Source organism: Sorex araneus, chromosome 3 (genome assembly GCF_027595985.1).
Source record: "Sorex araneus isolate mSorAra2 chromosome 3, mSorAra2.pri, whole genome shotgun sequence".
Classification (NCBI taxonomy): Eukaryota; Metazoa; Chordata; class Mammalia; order Eulipotyphla; family Soricidae; genus Sorex; species Sorex araneus.
Genome location: NC_073304.1, coordinates 125,815,269 through 125,843,249, shown reverse-complemented (window position 1 = coordinate 125,843,249; position 27,981 = coordinate 125,815,269). Strand labels below are relative to the sequence as shown.

Sequence of the window (27,981 nt, the reverse complement as noted above, 5' to 3'; positions counted from 1 at the left end):
AACGTGAGGCCAGCCTCGAAGCCATGGAGTCAACCTTCAGGAGGTACTTCTTGCCTTGTGCTTGGTGATCACTCCTGGTGGTGCTTGGGTGACCATATGGGGTCCCAAGGGTGGAACCAGTGTCAACCACATGCAAGAGCCTTACCTGCGGTACTGTCAGTACAACCATGCTGTATTCCTTGTTTTCTTTTGGGGGGGTCACACCCAGAGGTGCTCAGGACTTTCTCCTGGTTTTATGCTCAGGGATCACTCCTGATAGGACTCAAGGGACAATATCAGGTGCCAGGAATCAAACCCAGGGCAGCTAATTGCAAGGCAAGCACCCTACCTGCTGTACTATCTCTCTAGCCCCACATTTGACAATTGTTTACAGACTTATACACCCAAATCAATACTTCCACCTGGGGTCTAGTCACATCTCACACTTACCATGCCCAAATCTGAGCCCTTCATACTTTTTTTGCAAGCCCATCCTTTCAGTAGTCTGACCTACCTCTGATCACCCCACTTTCTCAGACCTGAAACCTTCACAGCAACCTCGATGTCGATGTTTTCCTCATGCCACACAAAACCCACTGATCCTAACCATGGGCTTATTGCCAAAATAGAACCAGCGTTTGAGTACTTCTCCCCACCCCTAGTGCCACAGCTCTGGCCAAGCCATCAGGGAGACCCGCCAGGATGGTTGTCACGGCCTCCTTATTGGGGCCTGTGTTTCTGCCTTCACTTCCCTACTGTCCCTCTCAACTCCAGTGCTGGCCGTCAGGACCACATTACACAAATCACACCAGCCCAATGCTGACTGTGCTCCCGTTGCAAATGCACAGCCCTTCCCGGCACGCAGAGCCCTGTACAATCTGGCTCCTGACACCTCACTTGATCTCCAGTGGGTTGTGTTTTTTTTTTTTAAGTCACTGTCCTAAAATTCTTCGAGTTGCCCATCACCCTGAGAGCTTCTAATCTAGTTTGTGTTCTCTAAAACAGTAAGAGCTCATGAGTTTATGGTTTTCAGCTTCTCTAGAATGTTGTACTTCAAGCTGCTCTTCCTGTTGTCATGCGAGTAAACACACGATCACTTTTTATTTATTTATTTTTTATTTTTTTAATTTATTTTATTGAATCACCATGTGGAAAATTACAATGCTTTCAGGCTTAAGTCTTAGTCATACAATGCTGAAACAACCATCCCTTCACCAGTGCCCATATCCCACCACCGAAAAAAAAAAAACACAGTACACCTTCCATCCAGCACCCCCGCAGCCCCCCCTTATAACTGATACATTTCACTTTACTTTCTATTTATTTTGGTTACATTCAATATTTCAACACAATCCTCACCATTATTGTTAGGAGCACCCCTCTAGAGTCAGATCTGTTGCCGCGCGGTTTTGGATTTCTGTACTTTAACAACTAAGTCCAGGGAGATTTCTTCCGGATATTGGATCATTGCAAACTTGTAAACCCCGTCTGTGGTCGTCATAATATGGCGTCCCCACGCCCTTCATCCCCGGGAAGGGACAGGCGAGAGAGAGAAATACCTTTCCCCTCCTGGGCGAGCATGGGGTCGCGGTTTGGTTCTCTGGCTGGAGACAATCTGCAAGTAGCTGCCCATGTTGAATTTGGTTCAGCTGGGTCTGGATTCACGCTCGTGCAGCTGCAAAGGGGCCGCACATGCGTGAGGCCCCCGGGGTCATATCTCAGTGGAGGACACACGATCACTTTAAATGCACTTGAGGACCTCTATGCTGTTGGGGAGCAGGGAGGGGGCCCCTGAGAAGTAATGTGTCTGTCCTCCTCCCTCCCAGGTGTCTACAATTTGCATCCCACCTTCTCAGTGAGCTCTGTTTTGTGTCCAACAGTCCAAGTGTGGTTCCTGAGCCATAAGAACCAGTTAGTTATTTCAGCACCAGAGACCTTCCAGTCATATTGTGTGTTACTGTAGTATGTGGCATATGTTCATTTCATAATGATAGCAAACCCTCTCCCTTCCTGTCCATTCCACTGATAACATACTGAAGACCTGGACTATTGAAACACTAAACAAGAAAAGAAAGAACAGAACTCTAACATGGCGACAGCTGGTTGCATCTGCGGAAGAGATTGGGAGAAGGAGGCAAAGGTGCTTTGTTTTTCATGGGGTTTTGTTTGTTTGTTTGCTTATTTTATTTTATTCATCTTCTGCTGTGCTGGGATCTCCAGGCCTCACACCCATGAGGCACACACCTCAGCAGTGAACTGCACCCCCTATATATCTCATTGCTGTGAATTCCTAGAATTGTCTTAATAAAGCATTACACACAGTGATTTACGGCAGCAAAATCTACTCTGTTAGCTCTGGAGCCCGAACTCAAGGTTGGCGGACCCCACTGTACCCTCATTCCTCGCCACCCAAGAGTTCTAGAGGAGAACCATCCCTTGCTTTTTCCATCTTCCAGATACTCGGGCATATTTTCGGTTTGTGCCAAGCTAATTCTGGTCTCTGGCACTGTCCTCATGTGGCTGTCTACCTTCTACCTTCTGTGTTTGTGTCTTCATGTGGCCTCCTCCACTGTGTCACATTTTCTTCTTTTTTTTTGGTAATGGTTTATAGGTAATCCCCAGTGATGCTCAGGCATTACTCCCAGTTTCGTACTCAAGAATTACTCTTGGTGATACTTGGACTAGAGTGATAGCACAGTGGGTAGGGTGTTTGCCTTGCACACGGCCAACCCAGGTTCGATCCCTCCGTCCTTCTTGGAGAGCCCGGCAAGCGACCGAGAGTATCCCGCCTGCCCGGCAGAGCCTGGCAAGCTACCTGTGGCATATTCTATATGCCAAAAACAGTAACAAGTCTCACAATGGAGACGTTATTGGTGTCCATTTGAGCAAATCTATGAACTGTAGGGACGACAGTGCTACAGTGCTACATACAGTGATACTTGGAGGACCATATGGGGTGCTGGGGATCGAACTTGGGTGGGCCGTGTGCAAGGCAAATGCCCTAACCGCTGTACAGTTGTCTGGCCCCTGTCCTTTTTTATTTTTTTCTCCCTTGATTTGGGGGCCACACCCAATGATGCTCAGCAGTTACTCCTGGCTCTGTGCTCAGGAATTACTCCTAGCAGTGCTTGGGGACCCTATGGGATGCCAGGGATTGAACCTGGGGTGACTGCATGTGAGGCAAGTGCCTTGCCTGCTGTATTATTGCTCCAGTCCTCTCCTTTTAAAAAAATGAACACAAAATTTTTGCAGTACTGGCACTGAGCCCAGGGCTTCCCACTGCAAGACAAGTGGGCAAGTGCTCTACCACTAAGCCACATCTCGACCCCCGGTTTCCTCTTCTTACAAGGACACCAGTCTTGCAAGAATTGGCCTAAGTTCATAATCTTGGCAGAACTTAATTGCATTTGAAGAGACATTATTTCCAAATCAGGTCACATTCATGAGCACCAAGGGTGAGAACTTCAGTGTATCACTTGGAGGGTCACAAAATCATAAGATTCATTACACATTTTCCAGGACTCCCTAACTTTTAATATTTTGATTAACAGAGGGGGGAAACAGTGCCCCATGTAGTCCTTAACATCTCTATCTTTGGGGGACAGGTGGGAGGGGGTCATGCCCAGCAGCACTCAGAGGTTGCTTCTGGTGCTGCTCTGGGGACCATGTGGTGCTGGGGATAAAACTGAGCGTGCAAGGCAAGTGCCTTAAACCCCTGTCCTGTCTCTCTGGGCCTTGACTCTGAAGAAATGCTGACATCTGCAGAGATTCTCATTGTGCCACTGGCTGGGACTGCAGGTCAGGTAGGATTCTCTTGGCTTGCCTTCTGCGTCTTTGAGTAGATTATTCTTGCCTACAGACTCTTCTCTGCCCTTCCTCAGCCCCCACCCTGGCCCACCAAGTGTCTGCGCATTAAACTGAAAGGACATGCCTATGCGTAAGGCATGGGCAAGGCAACAAGCCAGAAGGAAGCTGTGTGGACTCTTTCCAAGCTCAGGACGCCATGCAGGGCTGGGCTCCATCTGCTAGTAGCTCTTACGAGCAGTGCCTGCTGCGAGTCTGCATATGTATGAAATGCCAGGCTGGCATTTGGCACATTGTCATTTTTCCCCCTTGTCTTACCCAGTGATTGCAGCCCTACGCATCTTGAACCCCTCAGTTTCTCTCTTTTTGGGGGTGCGCAGCTCACAGTGCTCAGGGCTTACTCCTCCTCTCTGTTCAGGGATCTTTAAGGGGAGCGTGCTGTGTCAGGGTCAAATCTGTGTTGGCCAGTTGCAAGACCAGTTTTATTATCTCTTCAGTTCCCTCAAATTTTCTTTATTTCATAAATGATTTTTCCCTAATAAACAAGGTGAAAAGGGCAAAGACCTATTGGTGTGTTCAGTTTGAAAGAAGATGCATTAATATTAATATTAGAGGTTAAGAGAGTGAGATGTCACACTACAGTTATTTATTTGCCATAATACAGGTGAGGTTTTGGGTGGTTTCTAAGGCTGGGGATTCCAGAAGCAAAAGCCTGATATAAGAAGCTGTGGACGAGCAGTTGATGGCCCAGGAAATGCCAGTTGGCATCTGACTCACAGTCAAGTCAAGAGAGCCTATGAAAGGGTATTGCTGAGTGGTCACTTCTGTGGCAATTAGGAAGGGATCCTATCCTGGGGATTCTGGGAAATGGTATGGAATATGTGACTCAAAGTTATTCACCGAGGGATCTACATTGTTATGAGCTGAATTTTGTCTTCCCCTTCTAAAAATATATATGGGCCCAAACCCTCAAAATCTCAAATATGATTTTTTTTGAGGCCACACTCAGTGATGCTCAGGGGTTACTCCTTGTTCTGCACTCAGGGACCACTCCCAGCAAGGCTCTGGGGACCATATGGGATGCTGAGGATCAAACCTGGGTCGGCTATGTGCAAGGCAAATGCCTTATATGTTCTGGCATCCTCCAAATATGATCTTATTAGAAAATAGGTCTGTTGAAGATGTAATTAGCCATATATCGTCATACTGGAATGAAGCAGGCCTTTAATCCAATAGATTTGTTTCCTTATAGAAGGAACCAAGATACAGAAGTAGAAGGTGGAGGCAGAAGCCAGAGATTTGTGGCCCCCTAGAGAGCCACCAAGGGGCCACCAGAAGCTAGGAAGAAAGAAGGGAGGTTCTTCCTCCACAGGCCCCTGAGGAAGCGTGGCTTTGAAGACCTTTTGGATGCCAGCACTGTAGGATATTCAGTTGGTGGTGGTACTTCACGAGGAAGTACCCTGGTCATCACAGAAACCATATCATGGTCACATACCAACTTCCTGTCTGTCAGGAGTGCCCCTCCCCCAGCCACCCCTACTCACTTCTGCCAACCTCTCACCCCCATCCCGTGACCAGAACTAAAGACCCCAGGAAGGGAGCAGATAGGCAGCTTTCTAGAAGCATGTAGCTGCTTATAAGATGATTCCCCATCAAACTCACAGAATTGATTGGCTTTGCTCCCCAGATAAAGCCGAAACTCTGGGAGAAAATTCTTTGAAGAATCTGGTTTAATTAAAACAGGCGATTCTTAGTTTCTTTCCTTTTTAAAAATTTAAATGACAATGCCAGGGATGGAACCCGGGGTTGCACACTGTACACATGCAAGGCGAGTGCTCTACTAATGAGCTGTATCGGGGTCTAGCATAGGTAATACGTGACTCAGTTATGAGAGGCAAAATTAGGCATTACCAGGAAAATAAAAAGTCATAGGGTAGCCCCTCACTTATTTTCTCCATCTTCCAGAGAATAGCTCTCTACCCAAACTGTTAAAACACAAGGAGAAACTGTCCAACGTCTTGCTGTGAGAAGCTGCAGAGGTAAGTCCTTCATCATTGCTAAGTCTAGACACTCTTCTAAGTGTTTTGCATAAATGCATACCATCCTCATAATCATCAACTTTATTTTACTGATGAGTTGAGGTCAAGAGAAGGCAAGTAAGTTACCCAAGTTCACACAGCTACTTGGTAACAGAGATCTGTCTTCTTAGCAATAGAAATCAGACAGGCCCCGAGGGGTCAGGGATCTGCCAGGGGACAAGCCCAGAGGTTGTGATTCCCAAACTGGAGGTCTTCCCATGAGCCAATCTTTCTCCTCAGCCTTGAAGAATGACCCTGGCTATTTCTAGAGCTTTCCAGCTAATATGACTTTTAAAGTAGGATCATTTTTAGAAACAGATTATTCAAACCTATACAATCTTTCTCCAGCCCAGGACAAAGAACAGATTGCGTAGTTCTGTTCTTTCCCTTTATATCCTGCACATTCTTTTATTTAAGAGATATGGCCCCACCTTTTTTCTGTTCTGTCACCAAAGACTAACAAATTCTGCATTATCTTGTAGAATTTACATTAAGGATCAGATTTCAGGGCCCAAGAGACAGGTCACAGTGGATAAGGCACTTGCCTTGAAAGCAGCAGATTATGCTGCCACTCTGGGGACCCCATATGGTTCCCAAAGCGCTGCCATGAGTGGTCCCTGAGCACTGAGCCAGGAACAAACCCTGAGCACAGCTGTCTGTCCTGAAAACCAACAATAACAATGAAAGAACAGATTTCCATACTATGCTCATTCCTCTTAATGCCCACCCTACCCCCCCAAAATAAGCTAAGAACATGAAGATTATGGCCTCAGATGAATCTTTTATTATTTCAAACTGAGACAAAGATATCTTTTTCAAGGATAGTAGCATAGTCACGGTCACAAGCGTGTTAATAGTCTATTTTGCAAGAAAGAATATGCTCTAAGTCATGCTACTCATTTTTCAATCGCATACTACAAAAAATACATTTCCAATTATGTCAAACATTCAATAAATAGTAAATTCTACTTTCTCCCTTCAGATAACTAAATGGTGTCTCTCAGTGAAATGGTGAAAAATAGATAATGTAAGGGTTGCTTCCTACAATGGCCGTTTGCTCCGATGACCATCAGCCCCCTCGATTACCACTGAATTTCCTGGCTATTTTCTGAAGTTCCAAATCCATTGCAGCCAAGTTTTCAAGTTCCTTTTCCTAGAAAAGAGAGAAAAATAGAGGCATGAAGTCTCACATCAATTAATTTAGTTGTAGGTTAAAGGTATATGACCACCAACGGAGGGGGGGGGGGTGACACGTTAGCATCTATCTGAGACAACTGATAGTATTGGTTCTCAAGGTACAGTCCTTCGACCAACAACGTGGGTACTACCAAGGAAACTTGTCAGAACTCTAAGTTGAAGCTACATATAGAAATACAAGATTCTTAGAGTCCACCCAGGCCCCACTCACTCAGGAGTACCAAGGACTAGGAATCTCTCCTGGTTCTCATGGGCACCCAAGTTGAAAGAGCATCAACCCATATAAATCAATTTGAGGGGGTAGGGGGGACACTGTTTAGGCAAGTCGAGCTCTGATAACTTTGTCTGTCCCAGATGTATACCTCTACCTATTGTAGACCAGCAGATGATAAAGATAGACAAAACAATTTATCTCTGTATCATCCGACTTCTTCCTACCTTGGGCAGTAGCAGTACTGTCTGCACTGTCGTCTTGTTGTTCATCGATTTGCTCAAGCAGGCACCAGTAACGTCTCCATTGTGAGACTTGTTGTTACTGTTTTTGGCATATCGAATATGCCACGGTAGCTTGCCAGGCTCTGCCATGCAAGTGGAATACTCTCAGTAGCTTGCCGGGCTCTCTGAGAGGGACCTGGGTTGGCCATGTGCAAGGCAAATGCCCTACCCGCAATGACCCAGGAGTGGAAACAGGCAACTGAAATCAGTGAGGGATCACTGATATCAACTCAGAGCAAAGGCCCAGGCTATCCCTAGTACCTAGATGACAGAGCTGCTGGGGATAGATCTCAGACCTCAGGGATTTCTAACAGTCTCTGGATGATTCTAACATGAGGCCCAGATTGCATAGCAATTAGAGGGTGTGGGCACCCTAGGTGGATATCAGATACAGAGACTGTTTCTGCTCAGTGATTAAGGAATGCACTCTCATGGTGACTGATTCCCACCCATTTCTCAATTAATATCAGACAATCTTGAATATATTAATTTGAGGGACTTTGACCACACTTGAATGTGCTCTGAGATTACTCCTGGCTCTGTGCTCAGGGATCACTCCTGGCAGTGTTGAGAGGCCTGTCTGTGGTGTCAGGGGCTGAAGGTAGTTCAGCTGCATGCATGGCAGGTGTCTTATGTCTGTGGCTCACAACATATTAATATTAAACAACTCCTCCACAACATATTAATATTAACCACCACCTCCAGGTCCTCAGGAGTTGGAGGCTATATCCAGTGGTGCTCAGGGCTGATCCTGGCAGGATGCTCAGAGGCCACACCCAGTGGTGCAGGGGATCATGGAGTATTGGGGACCAGATGGTACCAGGGACTGAAGGTTCCCTCTTGCAAAGCCTGCGCTCCAACCACTGAGCTATGGCCCGGGCCCCAGCAAGAACCCTTCTGACTTAACTCCAGCCCAGAGACCCCGTACCTCCTCTTCTGTCAGAACACCCTGGCCAGCCCTGTCCCCTTCGCTTTCTGCTGCCTGGCGCAGACTCATCGGCTCCTCGGAGTCATAGAAGTCCGGGAACTCGGCAGCCTTCTTTCTGTAGTGGAGGAGCTGGTCCAGTTCGGCCACTCTGTCATACTGTCTCTTCAGGTCCAGCCGCGGGGCGAAGCTCCTCTTCTCGTAGCCCCAGTTCACATCGTCCTCGAAGGGCTTTTTCTCCCACCAGTCATAGTTGTATTCTGGGAAGAAACTCTTCTCGTTCACGGCCAGCCTGTCCTCTTCCCCCTCTGGGAAACCGGCGTCCACGTCATCCTTCCTCTCAAAGTGGCTGTTCTTCCACTGGGAAGGGCCAAAGTAGGAGCTGAGCAGCGCCCCAAGCCGCTTCCTGTCTTCAGAGGTGTAGCGGGGCGCGGATCTCTGCCCGGAAAGCCGGGCCTCCTCCGTCTTCTTGCTCTCCTGCGGATACTCTGGCTGCTGCCACCTCCCCCAGCCTCCTTCTTCACCTCTCCCCTGCCCGTACCCGAGGTCGTTTCTATCCTGCTCATCCCACTCGCCTTGTGGATACCTCCTGGCCTGGTCCAGCTGATTTTCTCCCAGCTGGCGGTAGCCTCCAGTCAGAAACCTCTTGTCTTCTTTGTTGCTGGCCCCTGACTGGCCTCCCTTAGCTCTGGGGTGGGGCCCCCACTCCCAGCCCCTCTCTTCTTTGCTTTCTTCACTGTATCCCTGTGCCATGTTGTCAAGCTCGAGGCCGGGGCGGTTCCTCTGCTCCTCTTCCTCCTCCTCCTCGTCCTCTTCCTCCTGACTGGACGGGTCTGCCTCCCTGGACTCCTCACTTCCTCTGCCTCGATGATGCGCCACCGCCACATCCTCAGGAGCCCGGACAGCTGGGGAACTCCCCGCACGCCCGCCATACTCTGGTTCTTCCTGGAACTCCCTGTAGTGGCTAGAGTGGCGGTCCTGCCTGTCCCCGAAGCCGGCCCAGCCTACATTTGACTCCTCAACAGCCTCGCGGGGACGGTCCCTCTCCTTGGTTGCGGGGCTCCCCTCTTGGGAGGGGCCGTCAGGCCTGGTCCTGGCGTGGTGGTGCCTCAAGCGTCGTTTGTCCACATCGGGGCTGGCCACTTCTTCCTCACTCTCCTCGGATTCCTGCTGTCTCCCCGCCTGGCTTCCGGGCGCCTGGGGGAACTTCTCGAAGCTCCCCGGATCTTCCCTGCTCTCCTGGCCGCTCCTCTCCCGGCTGTGCGTCCTCTCCTCAGAGCGTTCACTCGAGTGTGTGCCGTCAGACGGGGAGGCAGCATCCGCTTTGCCCTTCGAGGAGGCTGGGTTTCTCGTGTGGAGAAGAGTGCCTTGTGTCTCCGCTGGTGCCTCTTGGCTGGCATCTTCCTCCGGCTCCCCTTTGGGATGTTTCTCTGGTTCCTTGGCCCGGTCCTCTCCTGAGCTGGGCTCAGAATGATGCGTCACTGCTTCTTTGGAGACAGGACTGTTGACATCAGGGTGGAGGCTCTTATGGGGTGTCCCTGCTCTCTCGTGGCTGTGCCCACCCCCCTCTCTTTCAGTGGACATTGCTGGGTCTTTTGGGTCCTCTTTCTGCGGAAGGTCTGCTTCCTCCCTGCCAGGAGGTCCTCCGGCTTCTGGGGCGTCAACATGATCTCTTAATAACCTGACTTCAAACCTTGTGTTTTCATTTCCAACTTTCTCTTCATCTTTGACCTCTTTTCCACCTAGAACATGAGTTAAAGAGTATAATTTTAGAATTGTTCATGGTTCAGTAAGCATGGGACTTCATAAGCACTATAAATTCTAAGGATGCTAAAAAATAAATCACTGGAATAGGGGGCTAGAGAGAGAGTGTATAGAAGTTAAAGTATTTGCCTTGCACACAGACTCCAATTGGACCCCCAAGCACTACCAGGATTGACCCCTGAGCACAGAGCCAGGAATAATCTCTGAGCATAGCTGGTGTGGCTCCAAACTCAAAAGTAAAAAGCAAAACAAAATACCCAGATAATTTTTTGTTGTTGCTGCTGTTTTTGTTTTCAGACTACACTCAGTAGTTCTCTGGCCTTACTTCTGGCTTTGCGCTCTGGGATCACTCCAGGTGGGGCTTGAAGGACCGTATGAGATGCTGGGGATCAAACCCAGGTCAGACACATGCAAGGCAAGTGCCCTATTGCTATATTATTGCTCTCCCCAGATAATGTTTTATGTTAATAGATAATATACTCTGCTTTTTAAAAAAATATATAGAACCTTATTCTTTTTTTTTCTTTTTGGGTCACACCCAGTGATGCACAGGGTACTCCTGGCTTTGCACTCAGGAATTACTCCTGGCGGTGCACAGGGGACCGTATGGGATGCTGGGAATTGAACCCGGGTCGGCCACGTGCAAGGCAAACACCCTACCCGCTGTGCTATATCTCCAGCCCCCAGAATAATATAGAATCTTGTTGGACATGGTTAAAGATGAAAATAAGCTCACTGCAGATTAATTTTTTCTTCAAAACACTCAGCCAACAACTTTTACTGGTACTATCAATGTTCAAAGTGAAATCCAAATACACAGATGTATGAAACAGTAGAAATACTAGTTCTTCCAAGAGGAACTTTAGAATTTGTCTAATTTAGCCTCCTCTTTTTGCAGACAAAGGTGTGTCTTCATGAGGTCTAATTTGGGGGCATTCTTGACAATTTTGCTGTAAGTAAAAGTATAAAAGGTTAGCATTGTTGGAATCAGAGCAATAGTACAACAGGTAAAGCTTTCGCCTTGTGCACAGCTGACCCAGGTTCAATCCCTGGCATCTCATATGGCCCCCTGAGCCCCGTCAGGAATAATTCTTGAGTGCAGAGCCAGGAGTAACCCTGAGTATCACTGGGTGTAGCCTTCCCCCAAAAAAATGTTGACATTGTTTAAACAGCTCATATTAGAATCTAATCAATAAAGTTAAAAGAGTTAAACTCTCAGGACCCAAGGGTGTGTTCAATTTTTTAATCATTAGATTAACAGTCCTTTATTATATAAAGAGTGTGCTGTCAATGTATCTCAGTAACTGCCTATGAGAAGATGAGGTGAATATATCTTCCTTGAGAAATGACACAGTCGTGAAAAGGGCCATTTCTTCCTTCACACAAATCCCAGCATGTTCTGGGGGTGAGAAGGCGCTTCAGTGTCTTGATTACCTTTGTATCTCAACAGTAGGTGGCATAATGGACCTGAACTGAATGCTGTTCTCTCCCAGTCTCCAGGTGTCAGTAACTCTTTCTCTAAATCCTCGTTGATTCAAGGGCATCCCATGAAAGGAGAGATGCAGTTAACCATCTGTTAACTGAGAGAGTCTGGATTTCTGCTTAGTCACCAAGTTCAGATAGAAATCCTGACACTCACAGCTCCAGTTCCTCATCCGAGTCTCCCATTGTGTGAGCCTTAGTTATTTATGGTTACTGGAGCCCTAGAAATGTGTCTGTTCCCAAAGGAGATGTACTACAAGTGAAAGACACCAGATTTTCAAGACGTTGTTCCCAAAAGAAAGAATGGGGCTGGAGCGATAGTACAGCGGGTAGGGCATTTGCCTTGCACGTGGTTGGCCAACATGGGGTTTGATCCCCGGCATCCCAGATGGTCCCCTGAGTAATTGCTGGGTGCAGAGTCAGGAGTAACCTCTGAGCATTGCCAGTGTGACTCAAAAAGCCAAAACAGAAAAAAGAAAGCATGTAAAACACATCAAGTTTTCATACTGATAACACTGAAATGTTTGGAATGTATGAAATAATATTTATTATCAACATCTTAAATATATAAAAAATTAAAACTGAATAAAGGGTACTATGTCAACATGTACTCTTCAATTTCTCTTGCGTTTTTTTTTTAGCTTTTTGGATATGGCTACTACCAATGTGAAGTTATTTGGGGGAGGTACACGTTATGCTTCTGTGATATGGCACTGAGAAGTACTTCTTAAAATCTGAATCTCAGGAATGGAGCGAAAGCACAGCAGGTAGGGTGTTTGCCTTGCATGCGGCCAACCCGGGTTTGATCCCCACATCCCATATGGTCGCCCAAGCACTGCCAGGGATAATTCCTGAATGCAGAGCCAGGAGTAACCCCTGAGCACTGCTAGGTGTGACCCAAAAAATCAAAATAAATAAATAAATAAATAAAGCCTCTCTTAAAAGAATATCTGAATCTCTTTTGGCAGAGTTGGAATGGGCTTTCCAAGAGGTGCTCAGAAGGCCCAAGGGCCCCACACGAGGGATTCTCATTCAACCTGGCTGGCAGTTCAATGCAAGGACTTGAGAAAGCAGTGGTGCTCAGGCTTTGAGGCACCAGCAATTATCCTGACCACTCCAGCAGTACTGGGGGTCTACAGGGACACACCATGTGCTTGCAAGTCATGTGGTGCCAGGGATGAACCGAGCTCGTGTGCATGCTAGGCATGTGTCCTAACTGCTGTGTTATTTTCCTGCCTCATGTCTGTGTTTTCCATCAAAAGTAAAGCTGCATTAGAACATTCGATGATGAGGTATTCTAAAGTGACATTTGCAAAATGGAAAAAAAAATCGATCTGCTTTGTAAAAATATCTCAGAAATAATGTGTGGTTTTTACCTCTTGGCTTAAATCCCAGTCAGGTATGACCACATGATCAGATTTTGTTAGGCAACTGATCTTTCCCATCCAGGCCTCTGGGAGCTTGCCTCTCACCAGTGCCTCTGCCTTTCCAAAGCCAGTATTGGGTGCTTGGGGTAGATGCCAAGAAGTAAAATTGCTGGATCATATGAGAGTTCAACTCTTAGTTTTTTGAGAATTGTCCATATTGTTGACGTTTGTATTCCTACATTCACTGTGGCACTAATCACAATAGACAAAATCTGTAAACAACCCCAATGTTCAAGAGAAGATGACTGGAAAAAGACACCATGATAGAGATACACACCATAATACTATTCAGCTATAAGAAAAGATGAGACCGTGTAGGGCTAGAGCGACAGCATAGCAGGTTTGGCGTTTCTCTTGCACACAGCAAGAACCGGGTATTCCTCTACCCCTCTCAGAGAGCCCGGCAAGCTATCGAGAGTATCTTGCCCATACAGCAGAGCCTGGCAAGCTTCCCATGGCGTATTCAATATGCCAGAAACAGTAACAAGAAGTTTCACAACAGAGACGTTACTGGTGCCCACATGAGCAAATTGATGAACAAGGGGATGGCAGTGACAGTGACAGTGACAGTGAGATCATGCAATTTGCCACTACATAGATAGAATGGGAGAGTATCATCCTGAGTGAAGTCAGCCATAAGGAGAGGAGTAGGTACAGAATGATTGCTCTCATGTATGGGATATCAAGAAACATAGTAAAGGAATAGCAAAATACTAAAAGTTAACAAAATCTGAGAACTGGTCTACAGAAATGAGCTTATCAAGGATGGGAGTTAGAATCAGGGTAGAGGGAGCCCCTGAGACAATGGTGAAGGGAAGAAGATTTGGGTGGAGGATGTGGGGTTGGAATGAGGTCTGTGTGAAACCCTATCATGAACAGCAAACCATCGTGGCTCAAGAAGAAAGGAAGGAAAAAGAAAGGAAAGAAAGAGAGAGAGAAAGAAAGAAAGAAAGAAAGAAAGAAAGAAAGAAAGAAAGAAAGAAAGAAAGAAAGAAAGAAAGAAAGAAAGAAAGAAAGAAAGAAGAAGGAAGGGAGGGAGGGAGGAAGAGAAAGAAAAAATAGAGAAGGAAAGAAAGAGGAGAGAGAAAGAGAGAAGAAACAAAGAAAAAGAAGGAAAAAAGAAAGAAGGAAAGAAAGAAGGGAGGGAAAAAAGGAAGAGAGAAAAAGAAAGGAAGGAAAGAAGAGGGAGGGAGGGAGGGAGAGAGAGAGGGAAGGAGAGAGGGAGCGAGAGAGGGAGGGAGGAAAAGAAAAATGGGAGGGGGGGATAAGAAAGCCAATACTAGGTGAAGCTAGCCAGGAGAACAGAGGCAAGCAGAGAGCTCTGCGCAGAGTGACATCATTCTGAGAATCAACAAAAGCACGCTGCAGATCGGACAGCTCAGCTTTGGGGCCCAGGCTGGGTGGCCCCTTTTAAAATTTTCTGCTATTTGGGAACAGAAGTATTTTTATTTTTTCCCTGTTAAATGTGCGCTGCCTATAACAGCTTGTGCCTGAAACTTAGCACTTTCCTCTAAAATTAGCTAAACTTTAGGTGAGATCACAAGGCAGCTGTGATCCCCATCGCTGTCATTCATTCTGGAAAAGCGAGTGTGATGCTTACTCGTACTTTCAAATGAAACAAGCAGGGAAATACTTCTAACTGTCACATTGCAAAGATCACCTGGCCAATTCTGTCAGCTTTGTATCTGGGAAGAAACTGGCCTTGTGGCCTACGGCAAGCATTATCCTCAACGGGGAAAAACTAAGGGCCTTTCCTCTGAGATCAGGCACAAGACAAGGATGCCCACTCTCACCACTCCTCTTCAATATAGTACTGGAAGTACTTGCGATAGCTATTAGACAAGAAAAAGAGATTAAGGGCATCCAGATAGGAAGGGAAGAAATCAAACTCTCACTATTTGCAGACGACATGATACTATATCTAGAGAAGCCTAAAACCTCTACTAAGAAACTCTTAGAAACAATAGACTTATACAGTAAAGTTGCAGGCTACAAAATCAATACCCAAAAATCCATGGCCTTCATATATGCAAACAATGAGGCAGAGGAAAGGGACATGAAAAAAGCAATCCCATTCACAATCGTGCCCCAGAAAATCAGGTACCTCGGAATCAGCTTAACCAAGGAAGTAAAAGACCTTTACAAAGAAAACTACATAACGCTACTCCATGAAATCAAAGAGGACATGAGGAAATGGAAACATATACCCTGCTCGTGGATAGGGAGAATCAATGTTGTCAAAATGGCAATACTCCCTAAAGCATTATACAGATTCAATGCGATCCCTATAAGTATACCCATGACATTCTTCAAAGAAATGGATCAAGCAATCCTAAAATTCATATGGAATAACAAACGTCCAAGGATAGCTATAACAATTCTTGGGAAAAAGATGATGGGAGGCATCACCATCCCCAACCTCAAACTTTACTACAAAGCAGTAACAATTAAAACAGCATGGTACTGGAACAAAGGCAGAGCCGTAGACCAATGGAACAGGGTGGAATATCCCTACACACAACCCCAAATGTACGACCATCTAATCTTTGATAAGGGAGCAAGAGATGTGAAGTGGAGCAAGGAAAGCCTCTTTAACAAATGGTGCTGGCACAACTGGACAACCACATGCAAAAAAATGGGTTTAGACCTTGACCTGACACCATGCACAAAAGTCAGATCAAAATGGATTAAAGACCTCAACATTAGACCACAAACCATAAGGTACATTGAAGACAAGGTCGGCGAAACCCTCCACGATATTGAAGATAAAGGTATCTTCAAAGGTGACACGGAACTAAGCAATCTAGTAAAAACAGAGATCAACAAATGGGACTACATTAAACTAAAAAGCTTCTGCACCGCAAGAGATACAGTGACCAGAATTCAAAGACTATCCACAGAATGGGAAAGGATATTTACACAATACCCATCAGATAAGGGGTTGATATCAATGGTATATAAAGCACTGGTTGAACTCTACAAGAAGAAAACATCCAACCCCATCAAAAAATGGGGCGAAGAAATGAACAGAAACTTTACCAAGGAAGAAATACGAATGGCCAAAAGGCACATGAAAAAGTGCTCTGCATCACTAATCATCAGAGAGATGCAGATCAAAACAACTTTGAGATACCACCTCACACCACAGAGACTAGCACACATCCAAAAGAACAAAAGCAACCGCTGTTGGAGAGGATGTGGGGAGAAAGGGACCCTTCTTCACTGCTGGTGGGAATGCTGACTTGTTCAGCCCTTCTGGAAAACAATATGGACGACTCTCAAAAAATTAGATATTGAATTCCCATTTGACCCAGCAATACCACTGCTGGGAATATATCCCAGAGAGGCAAAAAAGTACAATCGAAACAACATCTGCACATGTATGTTCATCGCAGCACTATTTACAATAGCCAGAATCTGGAAAAAACCCGAATGCCCCAGAACGGATGACTGGTTGAGGAAACTTTGGTACATCTATACAATGGAATACTATGCAGCTGTTAGAAAAAAGGAGGTCAAGAATTTTGTAGTCAAGTGGATGGGCATGAAAAGTTTCATGCTGAGTGAAATGAGTCAGAAAGAGAGAGACAGACATAGAAAGATTGCACTCATCTATGGTATATAGAATAACAGAGTGGGAGACTAACACCCAAGAACTGTAGAAATAAGTACCAGGAGGTTGACTCCATGGCTTCGAGGCTGGCCTCACGTTCCGGGGAAAGGTCAACTCAGAGAAGCGATCACTAACTACATTGTAGTCGAAGGCCATGTGGGGGAAGGGAGTTGCGGGCTAAATGAGGGCTAGAGACTGAGCACAGCGGCCACTCAACACCTTTATTGCAAACCACAACAGCTAATTAGAGAGAGAAAACAGAAGGGAATGCCTTGCCACAGTGGCAGGGTGGGGTGGGGGGGAGATGGGATTGGGGAGGGTGGGAGGGACACTGGGTTTACGGGTGGTGGAGAATGGGCACTGGTGAAGGGATGGGTTCCAAACTTTGTATGAGGGAAGTATAAGCACAAAAGTGTATAAATCTGTAACTGTATCCTCACGGTGATTCTCTAATTAAAAATAAATAAATTAAAAAAAAAAGAAAAGAAAAAAGAAACTGGCCTTGTGCTCCCCAAAACCCCGCCACCAAACAGTGATGCCCCTTCTACTCTGGCTCTTTCTCTTTCTCCCTCTTCCTGCTGGAGAGAGTGGGAGCAGAGGTGGAGATGACTAGGAGGCAGGAGAAAGAGTGTGGGGACAATCCATCCATCTCTCACATTGGCTGAAAGCTCCATCCAGGCAGGAGAGAGAGAACTAGAATAGGGCAGAGTCACAAACTGATAGGCAACAGGCGAGTTCTCTTTGGCCTAAATATTTTTCAGGAGTTAAGATATTTCTAAAAGTAGGGAATGAGGAAATTTTAATTCAGAGGTAATAATATTTCTATACTAAAATATATTGCTTAAAAATTCAAAGGTGAGGGGTTGGAGCGATAGCACAGCGGGTAGGGCGTTTGCCTTGCATGCGGCTGACCTGGGTTCGATTCCCAGAATCCCATATAGTCAGTCTCCTGAGCAGCACCAGGAGTAATTCCTGAGTTCAGAGCCAGGAGAAACCTCTGAACATCAGGTGTGACCAGATGTGACCCCCCCAGACAACCCCCCCAAAATATTCAAAGGTAGGAGAAGAGAAGTGTTTGGGTCATACCCAGAGGTGCTTACTCAGGGGCTACTCCGGGCTAAGGAGTGACCGCTAGTGGTGCTCCAGGAACCATATGTGGTGTTGCAACGCTAACTGGGTCAGCTACAGGTGAAGCGTGAACATTACCTCCTATACTATCTCCTATACTATCTTAAAAATCCAAATGTTAATTTCTGTCAAAAAAATATTCCAAGATCAAGTAACAATATCTACACTTCTTTGCCCACCCAAGGGCAAAGAACTAAAGAACATGTGCTCCTTTCTGGAAAGGCACACATACCTTTACAGTTGTGAGTCTTCTCCTGTTCTGCATCACTCCTATTTGGTACTGGCCTGGTCCTTACTGGAGTCTGCAACCCCAGACAATCTCCTTGATGCTATACTGACTCTTTCTTCTGGGTCTGATAGATTTGGCTCATGAGATTTTCACAGGTTTCCCTGGGGCTCTCTCAAGAGAAAAAGTAGAGAAATTGCAGGGGAGAGTCAGGCAATAGCCATGGCCTACGGGTGAAGAATTTGATCAGGGTGAACAATATCAGACTTATACTTGACATTTGGGGTGGGGGGACACCCGGCAGTGCTCAGGGATTACTTCTGGCTTCGTGCTCAGGGATCACTCCTGGTGGTGCTTGGGGGACCATTTGGGTGTCAAGAATCGAACCTGCATCAACTGCACACAAGGCAAGCATTCTACCTACTACACTGTCTCTCTGGTCATTGAGTTTTTTATTTGTGTGTGTATGTGTGTGGGAAGAATCACACCTGGTGGTACTCAGGGCTTACTCCTGGCTGTACACCCAGGCATCACTTCTGGCAGCACTTGGGGACCATATGAGGTGCAAGAGATAGAACTCAGGTCAGCTGCATGCAAGGCAAATGCCTTACCCACTATACTATCTCACTGACCTGACAGTTTTTTCTTAAACTCCCACCTAATATGATGAACCCAACTCCTTTGAAATTTTGAAGTGAAAGTTGGAGAGAATTTAGCAAGAAGTGTGAAGACTTTCAGGAAAAATAATCCATTTATGAGGCCTCTGTAGGCCCAGGTTCCCCACCCCCACCCCACCAGATATTGGGATTACCTTGAAGTCTCCAATGGTGGATTGAGTTTCCTTGGGTTTCCATTTTGTCAATTGCAAATACTTCTTTTTACCTTTCTATTTTTGAGCATGTTTGTGCACCACTAACAGGAGAGCATTACTTTGCAATGAAAATATTTGAAGGTGAAGGGGAAATAAAAATCCACTGTTACAGCCTGACCAAAAATGTCAAAGTAAGAAAGATGTTGAAAAGAACAGTGTTTGTTTTGGGGGGTGGGGGTGGGGGATTATTTGAATTAGCCTGACTTCATGAATAATCAACACTGATCTCTTCATTGGTTGGTCTGATTTCAGTGCCAGGGACCAAACCCAGGGCCTCACACACGTGATACATACACTTGATCGCTGAGTCATATCCCCAGTACCTAATACTGATCCCTTAATGCCAACGCCCAGTGGATGTGACTCATCGCTGTTCAGTTTTCTTTTGGAACAGAAGTTGTTTTGTATAGAGAAAGCATGCTGGTCTAGACGCAGCAGATCAATGCTCTGATTCATTTGAGGCTCTGTTTCCACCTTTATCCTTCTAGTTCTCAGATCCTGAACTAGCACCATACAATAGCAGCTGCCTTTCAAATAACCTCTGTATTAAATGGCCTCACTAATTTTATGGTTTTTTTCGGAGGGAGGTGGGATCAGGGTGGGGGTTGAGCACATCCGTCAGTGCTCAGGGCTTACTCCTAGCTCTGCACTCAAGGATCATCTCTGGTGGTACTCAGAGGACCATATTAAGTGCCAGGGATTGAACCTGGGTTGGTCACCTACAAAGTAAGTACCCTCCTCGCTCTACTATTGCTCTGGCCCTGGCCTAACCAATGTTAAAACCTCATTCTATTCCCCCCTTATTCCATCATTCCACAGCACAATCTTTGATCCCCCGATTATGAACAAGTTTCTTTATTTCTTCTACCCAAATGTCACTCAGTCTATAAATCCAAATTCTGAAACCAAGGAATTCAAGAACTGATAGACACCTCTAAGATTGTTATCATTGGCTTCAACTCTCCCAGTTTACCTTCAGGAAACAAGTCTAGAGAGACAAGGGGTCATCCCCATGGCCACACAGCAGTTAAGTGGTGGAGCAGAGACCAGAAGTCAGATTTCGTATCCTCCCAACTCCTAGTTCAGTCAGAAATCTTCCCTCTGCACTGTGCCATGGGTTTGTTTGAAGGCTAAGTGGATGGATCTTGGAGCAAGAATCAGGAGGATAAAGATCTCCTACAGTGAGGGATACTTACTCTTCTTCAGGATTTGTCGGCACTCAGGGGTGATGGGGGGCGCGTTGGACTTAGACAAGGCATTTGAGAGGACTTCGATGATGCAGCGAGTCACCTGGGGGTAAACCCAAAAGCAGGTTGGCAAAAGCTAGTGTCAGTGAGATGACAGAGTACCCAACCCTGAGCTACTGTGGACAGAGGTGTGGCTATGTCCCTTGCTGGTGTGGGTATCTTGGGGGCAGAATCAGAGACTTGTTTCTACAAAGACCGTGTTGAAGTATACTGAGTCCCTTCATGAAGAAGTGCAAGAAGACAGTGGATCAAGATTATCTCAGGAAGAAAATTAAATACCCATTTCTGAATAGGTGAGAAGAGAATTGCTAAGATGACACAAACTGGGGCCTGGGCAATAGTATAGCGGAGAGGGCATTCGCCTTGTACATAGCCGACCCAGGCTCAATCCCCGGCATCCCATATGGTCAGTTGGTCCCCCAAGTACCATCAGGAGTAATTCCTGAGTTTAGAGCCAGAGCTAACCCTTGGGCATTGCTGGGTGTGTCCCCCCAAATAAATAAATAAATAAATAAATAAATAAATAAATACATAAAATGACATAACTATCTTCAAGGGGCACCAAAATATCCAGCAAAGAGGGAAAAGATCAAAGCAGGATGAACATATCTTGTTCTCATTTTCTTGGGATAAAAACCTGTGAAAACCTGGTTCTGTAAGACTGTGTGGGTTTTAAAAATTGTTATCTGTCTTTGTCTTTGTTGGGTTTAATGTGACAAGGAGTTGGAGGATCAAGATATATCTAGGTCCTAGACTTCCAAGTCAACTTACCATTTCTTCATTGTGGTTCCCATTATCCACTGGCATAGAACCAATGACTTTAAAGGAAAAAAAAGGAGAAATGAGTTGATATGGGGAAGTTGTTTAAACCCCCAGTGCACAACATGTCCCCACTGTCTCCTGTATATTATGTCTAGAACAGTGCAAAGTCAAAGCAGAGTATAAGCAAATACCCTACCCACTGTACTATTATTCTGGTTCTGGAAAGAAAAATTTTTAATTTATTTAAATTAAATTTCATGAAATTCTACTTATTTTAAACCAGAAATTTAAGTGCCTTTCACTTTGTAGGAACCATTTCAGGTTATTTAAATTTTTCAGTATTATTTATTTATTTGTTTGTTTGTTTATTTGTTTTTTGAGTCACACCTGGGGGTGCACAGGGGTTACTCCTGGCTCATGCATTCAGAGATTACTTCTGGCAGTGCTCCGGGGACCATATGGGAGCCTGGGATTCGAACCCGGGTTGGCTTCATGCAAGGTAAATGCCCTACCCGCTGTGCTATTGCTCCAGCCCCATTTTAAAATGGTTTTGAGACGAGAAGATGTAACTCAGGGTAGAGCATTTCCTTGCATGTGCGAATCTCAGTAAGGCAGAACAAAACAAGCAAGAGTAATATAATTCTGTTCTCTTCCACTTTCGCTTCATCCTAAGCCTTTTCCATCATAAAAACTCAAAGTGTTGGCATATAAGGTCATCTCCACAATTTCCTTGGATGTCTCAAGAGCTAAAATAGCTGTTATGGCTGGATGAGTTTAGCTCTGAAAATTCTAGGCTCCTGAGATAAGATTAGAACTCCCTGGAGCCAGTGCACAATCCCAGACCTACACATAGAAACTACTCAAGGGCCATTTATTTCTCTCATCAGAGATCTGACCTCTTTGCCCACAATGTTTGCTTTTCAAGTCTCTTTAACTAACCCCTGTTCAATCATTACATAGTACAGATCAGTCTAGAAATAAAGCACCTGTTTCATTTACTCACCTCATTAAAATTTCCTTTTCAGCACAAAACCTACTTGAATTGTTTCTAGAGACCCAAAGTTCTTCAGTACATTAAAAATCATTTGTAAAATACTTGAGAAGTCATTAGCAAGATATGAAAAGCCCATGTCCTTGCCTGAACCTGTAGTTCAGGCAAGATCTGAATGGCTCGGCATTGGTAACTGGGGTCCAAAATGCTAGGCCTTTATTTCATCTCCAAAATGACTGTAACTTGGAAACATTTCTATTTCAGGATATGCTCTTCCTCTGATAAGAAATCATTGAACTATTCCTCTAAAAAAAGCCCAGAAGTTTCCTTTTAAAAATGGAGCTCTGGGGCCGGAGCGATAGCACAGCGGGTAGGGCGTTTGCCTTGCACGCGGCCGACCCGGGTTCGATCCCCGGCATCCCATATGGTCCCCCAAGCACTGCCAGGAGTAATTCCTGAGTGCAAAGCCAGGAGTAACCCCTGAGCATCGCTGGGTGTGACCCAAAAAGCAAAAAAAAAAAAAATGGAGCTCTGCTAAGCCTTCTCTAGTTATGAAATTTCTTACTTTTATCTATTTTTCACAAATATAAATATAAAAATTTATAAATTAGTGATGTAGCTAAAGTATTGAGTGATCAGATTTGAGGGGAGAGAAATTTTTTTTCTTTTAAGATGTTAAGCAATTTGTAACTCATGTTGCTATTTCCAATCAGTCCTACTTCTCTGACTGCAGCTCTTCAAACACATTTTTTTAATGGAAAGGAAATAGGGTTTCTTTGTGAAAGTACATTAATCATCTTATAGAGACATTCAAGTGTCATTATATTTCTTTCAACATGAATCTGTGACAGCCAAGTCATGTAGGTTTCCCTGAAGTAGTTTAACTGATTTGGAGGAAGAGGTTGGGCCACATCCGGCCTGTACTCAAAGCTTACTCTACTAAGTTTTGGGGCCATCCCTACTAGGCATCAGACAACCTTATATGTTGATGGGTATCAAGCTGGGGTCCGGGTTACATGCAAAGCAAGAGCCTTACCTGCTGTACCATCTCTCTGCGCCCCACCCCCCAACTTATATTTGAGTAAAGATTCTGGGGACAGAAAACAAGTTCAGTACTTTGTTAAAAGCTAAGTACTAATGGTTAAAAGCTAAGTACTAATGGTAGAAACATTTTCAAATGCTATCATGATAAGTCTGAGAAAGACTTCTGAGCCATTAGTGCTTCAAGAGAGTATTAAAGATTTGGCCCCAAATTTCAACTAGCTACAAAATAAGTTTAGTAAGTTCTTCAGAAAGCAGAACCATCCTGCTCAATATAATAAAGACATCATGTAATTACTCCATTTTAAGAGTACATAGTGGCTGCTGTAGAAGAGGTGCATCTCTCCCAGGAAAATCCGAGAGGGTAGGAAATGAAAAAAGGGTTTCTGAATTTCCTCCCTGACCTAGCAATTATGCTAAATTACAAACTCTGCTTGGAAGGTTCTACTTCTCATTTCCAGACTTTACCAGGAGGAGACAGGAAGGGGGAAAGACTATGGGGAATAGGTGCAGTATTTTCTGGGGTGATGCAAATATTCGGAAATTTGATAGTGATGATGTTTAGCTGCTATTAAAATGTGAGCCCTTATCAAAGTTCTCTTACATAAGAGATCTATAAATATTTTAGAGTGCAGCTAAATATGTATCACAAGTGACATTGCTTTTGTGACCTAGGGACACTGTACAGCATAACTTTAGTATTTTATGCAATTCCTTCCTGAAAGGTCTTTGAGAAAATACTCTGAATAGTTATTTGGTTTTCTTTAATTAAACTGAGAGCATCTATAGGCAATTTATAAGGATGACAAGAATTTTAGAAAATTCTGATTGTAAGTAGCTTACAATAAAATTATCACTGGCTTTCATTTTGTTTCTTTGCATTTTGAATCCAGTAATGGTGGGCAATGAAAGCTTCATGTTGATGGATGACAAGATCTCAATTCTAGTTAGGAATTCCAGGTTCAGAAGAGAACAATATTCCACAAGGTCATTAAAATAGCTAAGAAAGACCTCTGACTTAATCTGGTTATGCCAAAATTATCTTTCAATAGTTTCAAAGCTCATAGAAACATTATTTCAACACACAGAGATACACACACACCCCAAACACAACCACAAAACCATGCTCAAACACACACACAGTTTTTTTCCCAAACATTTAGAGATTTTTTTTTTGGTGATTCATCATGGTTTGAAAGATTAACCCCACAATCTTCCACACAAAAAAGAGTCACTACCAGATATCTATTATTTTAAACTTCAGATTGCCTAATTACCTAAAATGATTTTTCACTACTTCATGTATACCTTTCTAGCTATTTTCTACTCTGGTTATTTTTCTAGAGTACAATAGTCTTAAATATCTACTGAGGTTTTCATTCATGATTTTAGATTGAGTGTGAAATTACCTATTTTTCAAAATGGAACCATAGCATTAACTCTATACCTTAATAGATATGAACCCATACACATACATACGAACATATTGAGAAAAATATATATATGTACAAGTTTTATCTTATCATATTTAATAAATAATAGCTACGAATGAGAGCAGTTAATTTGCAGGTGCCAACTAATATCATAACCCACGTTGCACTGTCCCTCTGCCATCATCTCTGAAAAGCCAAGCACACATTCACAGATAAAGAATCCGACGACCAGAGCGTCCCTCTTGTCGAGAGAGAGAGCGTGACATTTTAGAAGTGAGCACAAAAAGAGCATAAACGCGGACACGTCTTTTCCCCTATTTACAGGAAAACTCAAGCTAGGAAAAGACTGACTCTTGGGTGAGGAAGGGAAACCCTCTGGCTTTTTCCAAGCCGAACAGTGTGGCTGAGAACTGAGCCAGAGAAGAGAAGAAAAGAAGATCTCCAGCCGGAGGCGGAGAGCCTTCCACGCACCCCACCTCTCTGCCTGCATCCCCCGGGGCCCAAAAGCCGGGGGCGCGTGGGGAAGACCTGGAGGACGGCGCTGTCCGCGGTGCTGAACTGCCCGCGGCGCCCACTCACCTGCCGCGGCTCCCAGGAGACCGAGAAGCACCGCGGGATGCATGGTCCGGCTCTCCAGGACCTGCACCGAGACGGGGCTGGAGAAGCGCCGGCGCTGCTGCAGGGGGTGGAAGCAGGACGAGGTGAAGTTGCTCCCGGAGCGTGGCTGCGGGTCCGGATCCCAGCGGCGCTGCGGTGCGCCGGGCGCAGGCCCGGCTCTTATAAAGCGCCAGCGGGGGCTGCGGGGCCAGGAGGGGCGGGCTCCCGGGAGGAGTCGCCCCCTCACTCAGCTCTGACGTCACAGGGTGGCCCCAGGGGGCAGGTTTTATGCCAGTGCCGTCGCCCCGGGCGGCAGGTCTGGAGCTGGGGTGGGTGAGCACACGCTGGAAAGAGATGAGGTGGGGGGGACCTGAAATAGGGCGGGGGCGGGGGACAGGACCCACTCAGCTCATCGGAGATTGCTTCTCACTCCTTGCCTCCTGCCCCTGCTCTCCACCCGCAGGCCCAGGTCTGAAGCTGTCTGAGGCTGTGCACGGTCTACTGTCGGTTCTGTTGAGAACGTTTCAACCACTACATCTGCTTTGTGTCCTCACTACCTAGTGGAGCCAGAGACACCGGCTAACTGAAGAGGAATAAGAAGCGGGGGTGGAGGGGTGTAGGGGGGATGAAGTTGGAAATAGGGGTGATGGTTTTAAAAACAGGGTGCAACTGAATCATGTACAACGTGCTATTCCTCCAAACTTTTGATCTATACTTACACAGAATCCTCTCTGTCTATCTAAACCCCACCTATGACTATGCAGGCATACCATAAGTATCTGACAGGTTTTAAGCAAATGACACAAAATGTTTATCATAAATATCTCTCTTCCAAATCCAAGTCCTTTCTGTAGAGCCAACATGACAAATCACGCTGTCATAATTTTATTTAGGCTGAATTTATTTTGGAATAAATCCAGATGCATCTCCTTTTGAGTGGTGGCACTGTATTGCATTAACAGTTATTAACCAGAATTTAAACAACTCCCTTTCTTATAGACATTGATTTTGATAGTCACACTCACTTTAAAAAAAAACCAACTGAGCTATAGTCTCAGGAGTGTTAATGGAATAGCTTTCTTGTAAGCATGTATTACCTCCCACGAGCTCTGGGCATCTTCTCTTGCTTTAAAATTGGAATAGAAACTGTTTTTTTAAAAAATTTTATTGAATCACCGTGATATAGTTACAAGCTTTCATGTTTGGGTTACAATAACACAATGATCAAACACCCATCCCTCCATCAGAGCACATTCCCCATCACCAGTATCCCCAGTACTCCCCCCCCCTTTCCCACCCTCCCCCTGCCTCCATGGCAGACAATATTCCTCATATGCTCTCTCTACTTTTGGGCATTATGGCTTGCAACACAGACACTGAGAGGTCATCATGTTTGGTCCATTGTCTACTTTCGGCACACATCTCCCATCCCAACTGGTTCCTCCAGCCATCATTTTTTTAGTGATCCCTTCTCTATTCCATCTGCCTTCTCTTCTCCCCTCCATTCATGAAGCAGGCTTCCAGCTATGGGGCAATCCTCCTGGCCCTTGTATCTACTGTCCTTGGGTGTCAGCTTCATGTGATGTTATTCTATGCTCCACAAATGAGTGCAGTCCTTCTATGTCTGTCCCTCTCTTTTTGACTCATTTCACTTAGCATGATACTATCCGTGTCTATCCATTTAAAATAATTTCATGACTTCATTTCTCCTAACAGCTGTATAGTATTCCATTGTGTAGATGTACCAAAGTTTCTTTCCCAGCAAAGTTTCTGTTCCAGAGCACTTGGATTGTTTCCATATTTTGGCTACCGTGAACAGTGCTGCAATGAATATATAGGTACAGATGTCATTTCTACTGTGCTTTTTTGCATCCTTGGGATATATTCCCAGAAGTGGTATTGTGGGGTCATATGGAAGCTCAATTTCTAGTTTTTGAAGGACTGTTCATATTGTTTTCCAGAAAGGCTGGACTTGTCGGTATTCCCACCAACAGTGAAAGAGTGTCCCTTTCCCTCAACATCCACGCCAGCACTGGTTGCTTTTGTTCTTTTGAATGTGTGCCAGTCTCTATGGTGTGAGATGATATCTCATTATTGTTTTGATTTTATCTCCCTGATGACTAGCTATGTGGAGCATTTTTTCATGTGCCTTTGGCCATTTGAATTTCTATTTTGAAGAAACTTCTGTTCATTTCTTCTCCCCATTTTTGATGGGGTTGGAGAATTTTTTCTTGTACAATTCTACTAGTGTCTTGTATATCCTGGATAATAATCCCTTATCAGATGGATATTTGGTAAATATTATCTCCCATTCTGTGGGCTCTGGTCACTGTTTCTTTTGAAGTGCAGAAGCTTCTTAGTTTGATATAGTTCCATTTGTTTATGTTTGCTTCCACTTGCACGGTCAGTGCTGTTTCATCCTTAAAGATGCTTTTAGCTTCAATGTTATGGAGAGTTCTGCCTACATTTTCCTCTATGTACCTTATAGATTCATGTCGGATATTGAGGTCTTTAATCCACTTTGATCTGACTTTTGTACCTGGCATTAGACAGAGGTCAGAGTTCATTATTTTGCAGGTAGCTATCCAGTTTTCCCAGCACCACTTGTTGAAGAGGTTTTTCTTGTTCCACTTCACATTTCTTGCTCCCTTGTCAAAGATTAAGTGGCCATATATATGGGGGTCTGTGACAGGATATTAAACTCTGTTCCATTGGTCTGCAGGTCTGTTTTTATCCCAATACTATGCTGTTTTAATTACTACTGCTTTGTAGTAGAGTTTGAAGTTGGGAAAGGTGACGCCATCCATCTTCTTTTTCCCAAGGACTGCTTCAGCTATTCGTGGGGGTTTATTGTTCCATATGAATTTCAAGAGTGCTTTGTCTATTTCTTTGAAAAATGTCATGGGTATCCTGATAGAGAC

General features: G+C 45.0%; 1 protein-coding gene across 1 annotated transcript; it reads right to left on the bottom strand.

The window, feature by feature from the left end:
* Window positions 1-6,620: 6,620 nt before the first annotated feature.
* Window positions 6,621-25,286, bottom strand: CHGB (chromogranin B). Its single transcript, XM_012933267.2, has 5 exons — window positions 25,043-25,286; window positions 21,008-21,054; window positions 20,186-20,279; window positions 8,482-10,220; window positions 6,621-7,014 (listed from the first exon to the last, which is right to left on the bottom strand). Exons 1-5 carry the CDS (start codon window positions 25,083-25,085, stop codon window positions 6,931-6,933), a joined length of 2,007 nt encoding a protein of 668 aa, XP_012788721.1. The 5' UTR covers window positions 25,086-25,286; the 3' UTR covers window positions 6,621-6,930.
* Window positions 25,287-27,981: the final 2,695 nt, after the last annotated feature.

Coding starts and splice junctions, on each gene's coding strand:
- CHGB (XM_012933267.2), bottom strand. CDS start 25,085: ATGCATCCCGCGGTGCTTCTCGGTCTCCTGGGAGCCGCGGCAG. Junction 10,221..20,185: donor CCGACAAATCCTGAAGAAGA/GTAAGTATCCCT, acceptor CTCATGTTCTAG/GTGGAAAAGAGGTCAAAGAT. Junction 7,015..8,481: donor GTGTTCTGACAGAAGAGGAG/GTACGGGGTCTC, acceptor TCTCTTTTCTAG/GAAAAGGAACTTGAAAACTT.